Source organism: Myotis brandtii, unplaced genomic scaffold (assembly GCF_000412655.1).
Source record: "Myotis brandtii unplaced genomic scaffold, ASM41265v1 scaffold269, whole genome shotgun sequence".
In the NCBI taxonomy this organism is placed as follows: domain Eukaryota; kingdom Metazoa; phylum Chordata; class Mammalia; order Chiroptera; family Vespertilionidae; genus Myotis; species Myotis brandtii.
The window spans coordinates 919,711-933,742 of record NW_005360226.1 but is presented as its reverse complement, the minus strand read 5'-3'; the positions used below and the strand labels follow the sequence as shown (position 1 = coordinate 933,742).

The following is a 14,032-nucleotide window of genomic DNA, read 5'->3' as shown; positions in this document are numbered from 1 at the left end:
AGAGTGGAAGGGAGGGAGGGAGGGAGAAAAGAAGGAAGAGAGGGAGAGAGAGAGAGAGAGAGAGAGAGAGAGGAGAGAGGTGAGAGAGACACATCAATTGGTATCTCCACAGGCTCCTGGACTGGGCCAGTGATGGACCTGCAACCCTTCAGTTTGGGGGCCCACGCCCTAGCCACTGTAACTAGCATCTTTTAAAGGGCATTTTTGTTAGGGATGATATAGAGCATTAATGTCAGTTACATGATATTGGAAATAGTTGGCCACAGAACTGCTGCTCAGATGTCTTCCTGCCCCATCCTTCCATATCCTTGTCACCATTCCTCCACATCTCTTCTTTCATTTGAGAGGACTTCTGCCAAACGTCAGGGAATTCAAACTTCAAGTTCAAATAAAATACTAGATAGCTTGAGGCACTGGCTGACTAGTCCTGCAGCGGGAGGGCAGCAGGTGCTACTCCTCAGAGCCACCACCAGAGCCCGGTCCATCCGGACAGCCAGACAGTGCAGGGCCCCTTCTGCGAGGGGCCTTGGGACAGAGGAGCCCAGAGGAATATCGGCTGCACCAGGCTGACAGCAGGCGCACAGGGCCGTCTGAAGAGCAAGCATGTGGGAGGATTCGAGTGCCTGTCTGTGGTGCAGCTCCTCTCAGCACCCCGGCTCCTCCCCCATTGCTCCCAGCTGGCTTCCTGCCTCCAGATTAGTGTCGCTCCCGCCCTTCCTCCACACCTGCACGCCCTCCCCTTTCCAGGTGATTCAGTGACTCCTCTTCAGAAACAATTGCCTACACACACACACACACACACACACACACACACACACACACACACACACAATCCTTTATGGGACATTTACGTTCTGACCCCAGCTGACTTTTCTAACATCACCTTCCCGTTTCCTGCCGCCACACTGGACTCTGTAACCCATTCCAGCCTCCTTGCTCCTTTCTGCTGCCTGAAATGTCACTGCCACCCAATGCCTGCCACCCATCCTCCTCGTCCTTCTCGTTCCCTCCCCTTCCCACAGCTCAAAGAGGAAGTTCTCTGCTGTGTTACCACAGCATTTAGGTTATGATTCTGACTCAGTTACTTTTTGTTGCTCAGGGATTTGTTTTGCCCTGTGGACTGTGAGCATTTTCAGGGCAGGAACCTCTGTCACTCATTCATCCTCACACCCCAGCACCTAGCAAAGTGCTCATCACAGGTGCTACGCAAGGATATTCAGGGAAACAATTGTATTTTAAGCATGTGATGTGCTTTTGGGCTAGATGTAAATAGCTCTTAACTCCGTGTTAATCCCGATAATAGGTTTATATTGCCATGTTAGTTTCCTGACCAGCAAAATAACAATAAGGTATAAAAATAAATAAACAGCAATTAGTGTGTAAGAACAAATAAACAATTGAAGTGTCAGGAAGAAGTCTGGCTAGAAAGTTAGAAGAATAAATCCAAACTCGCTTTGCAAGCACACTGAAGAAAAATGAGGTGTCGTTTTCCAAGATGAAGACTCAGGTTTTAGGTAGTTTGCTTTGCCTGAATTTGCTTAGATAAAGATATACGGGATTGGATTCCCCTTTAACTGTAAAGTTATATTCTTCTATGATTCTACTTCACAAGCGTTAAATGTTACATAAACTATTTTTGTGTCCAAATGAGCAATAAAAGCTCCATTAAGATACCTCTTTTTCACAGTGCTTCACAGCATGTTCTGAAGTCCATCTGACTTCTAATAACAGATGTGCAAACACACGAGGTGATCACTTCCACAACTGCTCTGTTTCTTTAAGAGACCTCGGTTGTTAAGTTGAAAGATCACTGGACCATAGGAGGGTCAATAAAAGAATAAAGTCACTGGTTAGTGATTCGAGTACAAGGAACTTGATCCTAGTTCATATCTGAGTGTCCATATGCTGCTCACTGTCGGAGGGGGAGTGTTGGGCCCGCGGCTGCTCGCACTGCCTGGAGATGGCTTCCGGAAGACTCATCAAGCTCCTGGTGTTCGAGCTTCTTGAGTTTGCTGCTTTCTCCATCCCCACGCTCGTGATTGTGGAACAGTTCGCCACTGCCTATCAAAGGTCAAGGAATACAGGAGAAAAAACTCATTATTGGCTGATCGTTTCCTGTTCAATTGCCTATGTGGCTTCAGTGAGTCTACTGATTTGGGTTCCCATAAAAGTTCTCTTATACAAGAAACATCATCTTTCAAAAAAAATTAAAGGATGGTAAGTAAAAGAATTCTTTAGCAGGGAATCTCTCGGATGCTTTCAAAGATATTTTCTCATGTCCTTTGTGTAAGGACGTTAGCGTAGCAGAAATGTGCATAGTGTAAGATGAAGGAGAAGTAACAATCACTGTTTCTATAAATGTATTAATATTATAGCATCTTCCATATTTGTGTGGGGTTCTTTTTACTGATGGATAATAATTAATTCCATGTGTTTATAAGATAGGCGTTAACCTGACTGCATGATACCGTGAGCAGTAAATGTTAGACTTAATTCCTTTGTACACCAACTGCATAAAGTTATGACAGTTAATTTACAGAAATAATAACCACAGATTAGAATATAGAATTCCACTTTTGTATAAAACTGAAAGTAATGTGTATTTTTAAATGTTTTTAATGCTTGGTTTGCAGGTCTAAGGCATCCTTTGACCATTAACCAACTGAGATTTTTAAGCAACTAGCTCCTTTAATGAGCTTTTCAAAAATAATACTTTATTGTGTCCAGAAATTCTATTACCCTGGTGGGGTAGAAGTATTTAAATAATAATACAAAATACTTTAAGTAAATTAAGATTTAATATTGATTTAACTGACAGTTTAGCGAATGGCTGTACCGACTGACCCATGTGAAGGTATTGAGAACAATCTCTGATACTAATATATTTTTCTTTTTAGATCTTCAGATCTGATTCTTTCTCATCTGGGATATCTTTGTTTTCTTTGATACCTTAAATCTTCTTTCATTCAGATCTTTTATTTTAAAGTTAAACAGCATAGAGTGTGTTTGAATTTTAAGATAACCAGGGGTAGAAATGTAAAAATAATAAATATAGCTATGCCTGTGGGAGGGTGCGAAAGGGGAGAGCTGAAGTGTGGCTAGAGAAGTGCTCTTTAGATACCGATACTTATATGGCCTCGAGAATCACACTTACCAGGGGGCTTCAGTTCCCTGTGGGCAGAGCTCCCGAGACGGGAAATAAAACATTTGGTTGGCTGCTTTTATCAGTGGCATTCAATGTCAGAAAGAATAAGGAAAAAGTTGCATGAGGTAGAGGAAATAGCACAGAATCAGGCAGATCCGGACTCTCAAATGTGAATTTGCATATTTTAACATATGCGGTAATATAGAGTGTGTCGTGTATCTTAATTGCTAGCAGAAGATGATGCAAACCTTGACCCAAAGCCTCTAGATCAGTGGTTCTCAACCTTCTGGCCCTTTAAATACAGTTCCTCATGTTGTGACCCAACCATAAAATTATTTTCGTTGCTACTTCATAACTGTAATGTTGCTACTGTTATGAATCGTAATGTAAATATCTGATATGCAGGATAGTCTTAGGCGACCCCTGTGAAAGGGTCATTCGACCGCCAAAGGGGTCACGACCCACAGGTTGAGAACCGCTGGTCTAGATCATCTGAGGGGTGGGTTTGGAGTTGAGCTGGGCCCTCCACTCCTCATACCCCCTGGGAGTTGCTTTGACTGTCTAAGACAGTCAAAAGGGGAGGAAAGTCCAAGTGACCAGGAGAGTAAACCAATGGGAAGCTGGCCTGTGGCAGCCCAGGAAGGGGCTTGCTTATTTATTTATTTATTTATTTATTTATTTTACATTGGCTCAAATTCCTAGGACCCCAAGTTCTTTATATCATTCAGGCAGCAAAGCTTCCCATATCACACATCATCATCATCATCATTAAGCTGTAATTGCTTCTTTACTGATCTCTTATGTGCTAAGAGACTTATATATGAATTTCATTTCATTCGGTAACACCTCATGCAAGAAGAAATTGATGATTAGAGAGTTGTGCAACTTTCCCAGTCAACTAGTGAATGGAAGGGCCAGACTTTGGACCTAGGTCCTTCTGATTCCATGATTGGTACTCCTAACCTCTACCCGAAACTGCCTTTTGAAGCTCCCAGTCTCCTGGGGCGACTGAGTGTAAGGAAGAGAGTAGGTTTCATTTCTACTCCGCAGTGAACATGTTTCTTTTGTACATCTGCGTTAGGTCATCCTCCTGTGTTAAGGTGTCTTGGGCTGTCACAACAATTATATCTTTCAGTCATTTCTTTTGGAAAATACTCTTTCCTTTCTATTTGTGGGTGTGGCTGGCTACAAGTGTTCTAAATATGTGACAGGTTATCTATAATTTCAGTGAGACTGTAAAACTATTTCCTCATGGCCTCATGCATGAGCACTATCATATTATTATCTCTTCCTGGCATAGAAGAGAAGAAATAGCTACTGAGCACTATTCTAGGAGTTTCATGCATTCTGTACTATTAAATTTGAACTTTGTGACAATTCAGGGAGATATGTGCTAGTGTCAAATTTCATAGATGAAGAATAGAAACTCAAAGAAATGATTAACTTTGCCAGGTGACAAAGTTCGTAAGTGGTGGAGCTGGGATTTGTGAGTCCAGATCTGCCTGATTCTGTGCTATTTCTTCTATGTCATGCAACTTTTTCTTTATTCTTTCTAACTCTGAATGCCAAGTGTGTTTCAAGAAAAATTCAACCCTTTTAGTGTCATTAGGATACATTTCCCCTAAAGATGGATATTGGGATATTATATGTTTCCCAGATGTGTGAATTTGGATATTTTAATATATGTGGTAATATAGAGTGTGTCGTGTATCTTAATTGTTAGCTGAAGCTAAGCAAAAATAATTGCTACTATAAAAAGTAGGTTTTAAAAGTATGAATTATTTTTTGAAGAATAAATAGCTGTTTATGTGAAATTTCATAGGTCTTTAGCATTTATGTATTGTTGATGGGCCTATTTGAGAACCTCCCTGCAGGTCTATGTTGGCATCATGAGCCCACGAGGCTGGTTTCAGAAGAGAGTGAGTCATCCAGCTACTAAAGGGTGTGTCCTGGCAATACATCTGAGAGGTGCAGACTTGAGTCATCGACCTGCCTGCCAGTGTTGTGAAGCTGACCAAGTGGATGTAATTCCCATTGTATAAAGGAGGAAACAATGTCAGAGAGCTGAAGACATACACACTAAATCAACAGTAGGGTCTGAACTTTAATACAGTGCTCCTTCCTTTACTCTTGTTAAACACTTCCTCATTCTTTTAGAATGATTGTTCCTTTTTAGGGATGCCTGTCATAACTCATAACAGACCAGGCAGATGGTTTGAGGAATGAAGAAAAGCTATTTATATATAGACCAAATTGTATATCCCAATAAATAAGAAACCCTTTCCTGTAATAACAGTGAATGTGTGAAACCATTGAGCAAGGCTAGCCGGAAGCTGGAGCAGACCTCCAAGGAGAGGGTACCTCGGGGCAGAATAATACTGGAGGATTCCTAGGGATTCCTGCCCTGCCTTGGGATAAAAGGCTGTATTTCAGGAATTCTCTCAAGTCTTTCAGAGTTTAATTGCTTTAGACATGGCTTGTCAGAAATCCTGGGCAGTGCCAAGTGTAAAAGACTCCAACATTTTGGGCTACATTTTACCTTGCTGAAGTCCTTCACATATTTGATAAGCTTTTGCTGATGATTTGTTTAAGGTAGTGGTAGTAATAGCAGTTGTAAAATAAGAGCAAATATTTATTGAACAGTTACTATGTACCAAGCATAGTTGTAAACACATTGCCTCTATGATTGTAATTAATTCTGTAAGCTTTATATGTAAGAACACTTATAGTACTCACTTGACAAATGAGAAAATGGGGGCACAGAGATTAAAAGACCACCTAGCCAATGAGTACTGGAGCCAACATTGACCCTAGGGCAGCGGTTCTCAACCTGTGGGTCGCGACCCCTTTGGGGGTCGAATGACCCTTTCACAGGGGTCGCCTAAGACCATCGAAAAACACATATATAATTTCATATTGTTTTTGTGATTAATCACTATGCTTTAATTATGTTCAATTTGTAACAATGAAAATATATCCTGCATATCAGATATTTACATTACGATTCATAACAGTAGCAAAATTACAGTTATGAAGTAGCAACGAAAATAATTTTATGGTTGGGGGTCACCACCATGAGGAACTGTATTAAAGGGTCGCGGCATTAGGAAGGTTGAGAACCACTGCCCTAGGGTGTCTGTCTCCAGAGCCTGGTCTCCCGAGCACCTTACTGTTCCATAGCAGCACCAAAAACATCTGGGCATGGATGGGCAGACTGGACAACCTCAAGGAAATTGAGCTTGTCTTTTCAGCACCTCTGAGAATGTCATCGTAAATAAACACTGGTGCTTAATGGCTACTTCTTCCCAGAGCACATCTCTGTGTGTCTGTCACCTTAAATTACTCAGTAGTAATAATTATGTGATACCTGACTATAGGCTTTCTCTTCCTTGTCCAGCCCCTCCATAATCAATAAATCAGCAAGAGTATATTTACTTTTGCATTTCTTTCCCAGCACATGCAGTAAGTCATCAGATTCTGTTAATTCTTCCTCTTTCATTTCTCTTGCATCAGCTTCTGGTTCTCCATGACTGTTTTCCTCAACCCAGCAAGGCCCTCATTTCCAGAGCCACCTTACACTGGCACGGTTCCCCTAATTTCCTTAAGTTCCAGTTCATTGTCAGATCGTGGTCCTGGTTGTTTAGTTCAAGGAAGCCTGAGGAATATTGTATTATCCCAAGCTGGGACTGGGCAACCTTCACCAGCAGGTGTCCTTGTCCTTTGCTTCTCTCTACTCCCCCTTTTCCTCGCAGTCCTTGTTGACAGAGCAATGATCTTGGAAAATGTTTTCTGCATGTCAGTGCCACCACTTAAAAATCTACACTTCCCTTACTCGTATAATTAAGGGTTGACATTATACCACAGAATCCGAAAGCTGGACCACACCTTAGAGTTCGCCTGCTACACTATTTCTCACAATACAGACAGACAGTCTACCTCTGATTTGAAAGGGAATTCACTGTATGTTGATGTGATGTATTGACTTCCATGCCAACTATGTCACTTGTTTCATGACTGAGGGTGTTATTGACTAAAATTCCTTGAAAAACTTGCTCTCAATGCATAGTTTCTGCATCTCACGCCTTGGCAGCACCCATAAGCCTGTCTTTCTAGCCTTAGAACAAGTGTAGGCCAACATTTAGATTAGCGGTTCTCAACCTGTGGGTCGTGACCCCTTTGGCGATGGAACGACCCTTTCACAGGGGTCATCTAAGACCATCCTGCATATCAGATATTTACATTACGATTCATAACAGTAGCAACATTACAGTTATGAAGTAGCAACGAAAATAATTTTATGGTTGGGTCACAACATGAAGAACTGTATTTAAAGGGCCAGAAGATTGAGAACCAGTGTTTTAGATGAATAGGTCAATGGATAAATACTTGAAACATTTTTAAAACCTGAATTCAATAATATACTCTTATTCCTATGAAATATCATTGCATTGATTTTAGTCATGTTTTTAATCAATTGCAATCTTCTGGATCCCGATTGTGTCATTCAAAATGCTGGCTGTCCCACTTGATTTTGTGTCCTCTGCCTGTGAGAGGACACATATCTTCCTCATCTCCCAGAGTTACCAGTAACAGTAGCAGATGGCACAGTTTTACTAGAAACCCTCCGGGTTAACAGTGATCCACTAGTCCACTCCCAGGGTTTGTTAGAATAGCTGTGAATTTATCTAACTGAACTTCCTTTCAGTTCCCATTTCTCATTCACGCAGTCCCTCGTTTAATAAACATTTACTAAATAGCTGTTGACTGCCTGGCATGCAAGACCATGCATTCTCAACTATCTATTTTTCCAAACTACCTCCCTACAAAGATTCTTCATTCGGAGACTACTGTCGGGGAATATCTGAATACACATTAGGTATTGTTGCCTTCCTCAGGGAGCTTGTAGTCTACTGTGGAGACTGCAGTTACACATTAAAATATTGGAAAGTAATGTAAAACAATATACACTAAATCACTAAATAGTATGTGACTGCCACAAGTTCTTGATGAGCCCAGAGAGGAGAGTCATCAAAATTTTGTACTGATAGTGAGGAAGGTATCCTTTTGATTCACTTTTCCTACTACCCCCTCCTCCCAATTCCATCCCATCAGGCCCCCCACACAATGCCCTGCACGCATAGGTGTTCAATAGATGTGTGTGGATTCAGGTTTGGAGGAGTCAGGGAAATTCTCACAAGAAAGCTAGATTTGAGCGAAGCTGGGAGCAGGAAGACATTCCAGACATTGGTTTAAGTAAAAGAGAACTTAGTGAGTTTCTGAGCAGAGTGGTTTCCCAAGTTATTATCTGGCCTTTCCACTCACCATGCTTCCTCTGTGAGAGATCTCAAGGTCAGAATTCTTGCTGCACAAACAGGAATCTATAACTCACGTGGCTTGGCTCAGGTCTTTCTTCACAGGCCCGCTCCTGGGAGAGTCCTTCTTTTAGACAATTTACTACATATGCACACAGCACTCTACTGGTAGCGCCCTAATGCAGCCTTTCATTTATAAATTACACCAAGTCCACAAGTCCTTCTCTTCAGCCAATCTGTCCTCTGGTTTCAGTCTTGCATTCGTTTCAGCCTGAGTACACCTTCAAAGAAGTGTCTATATTTCTAACATAAATTCTATTACTCATTGGATTTGTTTCCCAAGACTGCTCTTTCGACATACCACAAACTTGGTGGCTTCAAGAACAGAAATGTATTGTCTCCCACTTCTGCAGCCTAGAAATCTGAGGTCTAAGTGTTGGTGACATTGGTTCCTTTTCAGGGCTGTGAGGTAGAATCTGTCCCAGGCCTCTCCCCCAGCTTTTGCTGTTTTGCTGGCGCTCCATTGGCATCCCTTGTCTTGTAGATGCAGCACCCGATTGATCTCTGCCTTCATCTCGTCATACTGCCTGTGCCTCCTCAGTCTTCCCTTTTTGCATGTCTATCTCCAAATCTTTCCTATTTATAAGGACATCAGTCATGTTGGATAAGGGCCCACTCTAATGGCCTAATTTTAACTTATTACCTCTGGAATGACCCTTTTCCCAAATACAGTCATATTCTGAGGTGTTTGGGGTTGGGACTTCAATATGTCTTCTTTTGGAGACAATTCAACCTACAACAGTCTGCCTTTTGTCCCCCAGCCCCTAATTTACATTCTTCCCATGTGCAAAATAGATTCACTCCATCCCAACATCTCCAAATTTTTAATCATTACAGCATCAACTCTAAGTCCAAAATTTCATCTAAACATCATAAACTCAGAGTCCCAAAACTCATAATCTAAATGATCCAAATAAGTTATGGGTGGAAATTATGAAAGAAAATATGGGAGAGGAAAAAAAATTAAGAATAAAGATATGAAAATGCAAACAGTAAAAAAGAAAAGAAGGAAGAGAAAAAAAGTATGAACAATTAAAAAGAAGGGGAAGTATTAAATGAAAGAAAAGAAAAAGTAGAGTAAGAAAAGGAAAGAAAAAAATAAGAATTATGAAAAGAACAAGAGAGAAAAGAGTAAAAGAAATATTACCAAAGTAATAAAAAAGAAAAAAGAAAATAATGGGGTGGGAGCAGGGGCGGGGGGGAGTCAAGTTCTTCAGGGCAGATTTTAGTGCCTGCTGTATTTCCCTTTGGAACCTGCTCTTACATTGTCAGAGGCTAACTTTCTTGTATGCCTGTTTTGTTCCTCCTGGAAGGTGCCTTTGTGCTAGCCAATGTTAAACTGTCCATGTTTGGCTCTTGGCACCCTGTTTGAAGCTTTAAACAATCTACAGCTTGTAGCTGCCTCCATTGGCTTGGTTTCCCATGGGAGGGGCCAAGTTGAGCTCTTAGGCTGACTTTTTAGCAGCACAGGGACCTGGGGCAGGTCAGAAAATGTCCAGACTTCAGGGAAGATGGTTGGTGTGTTCCCCATCCCAGAGCCACATGTGTAAGTCTGTCCCAGAATATTTCCCTGACCTCAGCAGCCAGTGGGGCCTAACGGAAGTCAGGAGTTTCTATCAGCTCTCTCATGAGAGGGAAGTGTCAACTAGTGTCCTGGGAATGTGGGGGGCATGTCGCCAACCCAAAGACAGTCACTGACACTACCTGAGACTGCTGCCTCCTCAGCAGGGTTTGAGATGCAGGGTGGAGTACACTGGATTCCAGAGAGTGGGGCAAGCGGGATTCCTTGGGGGTGAGAGGTGTGAGCTGTATACCAGGGGGCATGGTATTTGCCGATCCCCAAGCTTCTGCTGCTGGGAGGGTTTTGCACCTCTCAGGAAAAATGGCTGCTGTGATATCGGGTATGATCCTGGCAGCCACTCCTCTACAACTGTCCCCAAATTCCTTCTACCCCAGTCTCTCCTCAGGTGACTTCAGTACACACCACCCTCCCTCTGCCAATACCTGGGGTGAGTGTCTTGGGAGTAGAAATCCTGTACAACAGCCCTTTAAAAAAAAGTGACTTTGTCTCCAGATTCTCCCTGGTGGATGGAAGCCCTGCAGCTGGATGGTAAATGGGTGGCTCTTTCTGGCTCTGGCTGTCTGGGCTGGAGAGCCCAACCTGAGGTCCAGGCCTCTCTCCTTTCAGGGGCAACCCCCAACAGTCAGCATAGCCCTCCTCACCCTTAGCCTGCCACTCCTGTGACCTGGGCCAGCTCCTTTTGTGACCCTGCCCTTCCTGCCAGTCTCGAAGTGGTTTCTGCCCTTCCTTGTTTGAAAGTCTCCTTTTCAGCTAGTCTTCAGTTGCTAATTCAGGGTGAATATTCCCCAATTTAGTTTTAATTCCAGTTTGTTTCTGGGAGGAGGTGTGAGAAAAATCCACCTGCTCCTCCGCTATTGGTGTATGACCTTTCTAACGTATTGCCAGATCTGGTTTGCTAATATTTTGTTGAGGATTTTAGTATCTACGTTTATCAGGAATATTGGCATATAATTTTCTTTCTTTGTAGTCTTTTTATCTGGACTAGAATAATACTAGCCTTATAAAATGTGCTTACAAGTCTTTCCTCCTCTAGAATATTTTGGAAAAGTTTGAGGAGGATAGGTGTTAGTGTTTCTTTGAATGTTTGGTAAAATTTGCCTGTGAAGCCATTCGGTCCACAACTTTTATTTGTTGGGAGGTTTGATTTTTTTTTTGGTTTATTTTTAAATTACTGCATCAATTTCATTATTTTGAACTCTATATCTGAACAATTGCTTGCCTCCATTTCATTTAGCTCTTTTCACTGCATCAATTTCATTATTTTGAACTCTATATCTGACCAATTGCTTGCCTCCATTTCATTTAGCTCTTTTTCTGAAGATTTCTTCTGTTCTTTCATTTGGGGTATGTTTCTTTGTCTCTGTATTTTAGCTACCTCTTTGTTTCTATGTATTAGGTAGATCTGCTATGTCTCCCGGTCTCAGTAGGGTAGCCTTATGTAGTAGGTATCCTATGGGACCCAGGAACACAGTCTCCTTGATCACCTTGATGCTCCAGGAATATCCCTAGTGTGGGTTATGTGAGCCCTCCTGTTGTAATTGAGTCTTGATTGCTATTGCCCATTTGTGTATGGGGTTGACCCTCAGGCTTGCTGACTGTGAAGATCGAGCCTGACCGCAGTGTACGAGTTGCTGCACAGGTGCTGATCACATGAAGTGGAATTTGCCTCAGCAGGTTCTGGTGCCTCCTGAGATCTCACTTAGGATATGCCACTTGTGAAACTCATTGGATCCTGCTCTGATATTGTCAGAAGCTGGCTAGGGATGTGTCTGCTCGAGGCCTCTTGGGAGAGACTCTGGTGCAGGTCGATGTCAGACACTGCTTTTGACTGGCTCAGGGCAATCTGTTTAAAGCTACAATGCAATCTACCATTTGTGGCTGCCTCTGCTGGGCCTTGGTGTGTGTGGGAAGGACCACACTGCTCACTAAGGCTGGCTTCCATTAGCACTGAGCCCAGAGACTCATCAGCAAAAGGCCCATGGCTCCCCGATCCACCTCAGCCTGCCTGCATTTGCCGGCGGCCTGTTAGACTTAGTCACTGAAACATCCTCTGGCAGTATTCAAGTTGCATGAGGTAAATTCTCAGTGAATCATCAAGTAGGCACTAGTGGTATTCACCAGATTGATACAGGTTCAAATTCAGTGCCAGTGTGGGGTCTGAGAAAAAGTCCCAGGATGTGCCAAGTCTAACTGCCTCTCACCTTTGTTATGGGGCAGGGTCTCAAAGAGTCATCAGGGTGAGGCCGACGGAGTTTACCAGGCCCAAACAAACCAAGGTTTTGGCCTTTTTGAATGTAAGGCTCTACTCCAGTTAGGCATGAGAGGGAAAAATGGCCCTATACAACTCAGTCTGTCCCAGATTCTGCTAGTAGACCAAGCTTAGTAGGGTAGGCTGCTTGGAGTTGGGAGTGTGGGACTAGTGAATCTTTCATGTGGGGGAAGCATTGGGCAGGTTAACCAGAAAGTGGGGGTAATGGTTTTCTGCACCAAAGCCACACAACTCAGTCACTGACACCCCTGAGTCTTCCAAGACCTCTACATCCTGGCCCAGGCAGCTGACTCTTCATCAGGGCAGGGTGGTGTGACAGGAAGCCCAGAGGGTGGTGCTATTGCATTCCCCAGGGGGTAATGGTTTTCTGCACCAAAGCCACACAACTCACTGACACCCCTGAGTCTTCCCAGACCTCTACATCCTGGCCCAGGCAGCTGACTCTTCATCAGGGCAGGGTGGTGTGATAGGAAGCCCAGAGGGTGGTGCTATTGCATTCCCCCAGGCTGATGCCATATGGAGGGAAGTGCTCCACTCAAGAGAGATATCTGTGATAGGGGGGAGGGACTCAGCACAGGAATCCTGGTGTCTGAGCCTTCAGCTCTCTCCCCAGAGCCACAAAGCCGTCTCTCTCACATGACTCTAGCGCCATATGGAGGGAAGTGCTCCACTCAAGAGAGATATCATCTGTGATATGGGGGAGGGACTCAGCTCAGGAATCCTGGTGTCTGAGCCCTCAGCTCTCTCCCCAGAGCCACAAAACCGTCTCTCTCACATGACTCTAGTCCACTCTGCCCTCCCTCCACTGGAGCTCAGGATGAGTGACTGCAAACAAGGTTTTTGTCTTTGGGCCCTTTATGATGGCATCTGTGTCTCTATCATATTTCAGTTTCTCCCTGGCAGACAGAATCCCCGCTCATTTTCACAGCCAGATGTTATGTGGGCACCTCTTCCTGGCTCTGGTGCGCTGGGCTGTGGATCCCAGCGTGAGAGTAAGACCCTGTGCTCCTCAGGGGGGAGCCTTTGCAGCTGAGATATTCCTCCAGATTCTTAGCCATCACCCGTGGGGCAGAGCTAACCCTTTTTGTGTCTCTGCCCTTCCTACCAGTCTTGTTGTGGCTTCTGTAAATCCTTGGTTATAAGACTTCTGTTCAGCTAGTCTTCAGTTGGTTATTCAGGTTGATTGTTCTGTATTTTAGTTGTAGTTGCAGTTTGGTCCTGGTTGGAGTTGAGTGTAACTTCTACTTACTCTGCCGCCATCTTGGGTCCCCTACAATTGTGCAGGTAATTTAAGATATGGTTTATGATCTTCACTACCCTGAAATTATGAGTGATTACAGTTACCACTAGTGATTACAGTTTTCACTCCAAAGAAAATAAGAAGACACTGTGTTTATAGACAGGAAAATTTATTAATATATCAATTTTTTAAGGTTTTGGATTACTTTGTCAACATAGTTACTTTATTTTTTAAATATGTATTTTATTTTTTTCATTTAAAAGTTATATTCTTAGAAGCCTCTATAGCAGTGGTTCTCAACTTTCCTAATGCTGCAACCCTTTGATACAGTTCCTCATGTTGTGGTGACCCCCAATCATAAAATTATTTTCGTTGCTACTTCATAACTGTAATTTTGCTACTCTTATGAATCGTAATGTAAATA

At 43.0% G+C, this 14,032-nt stretch overlaps 1 protein-coding gene across 1 annotated transcript in view; it reads left to right on the top strand.

Annotated features, from left to right (window-relative positions):
* Nucleotides 1-1,816: 1,816 nt before the first annotated feature.
* The window catches only part of TMEM236 (transmembrane protein 236), a 46,078-nt gene continuing 33,862 nt past the window's right edge, over nt 1,817-14,032 (top strand). Inside the window, 1 exon segment of the mRNA XM_005868447.2 lies at nt 1,817-2,217. Coding sequence (XP_005868509.2) covers nt 1,961-2,217 — 257 coding nt within the window. The 5' untranslated portion in view covers nt 1,817-1,960.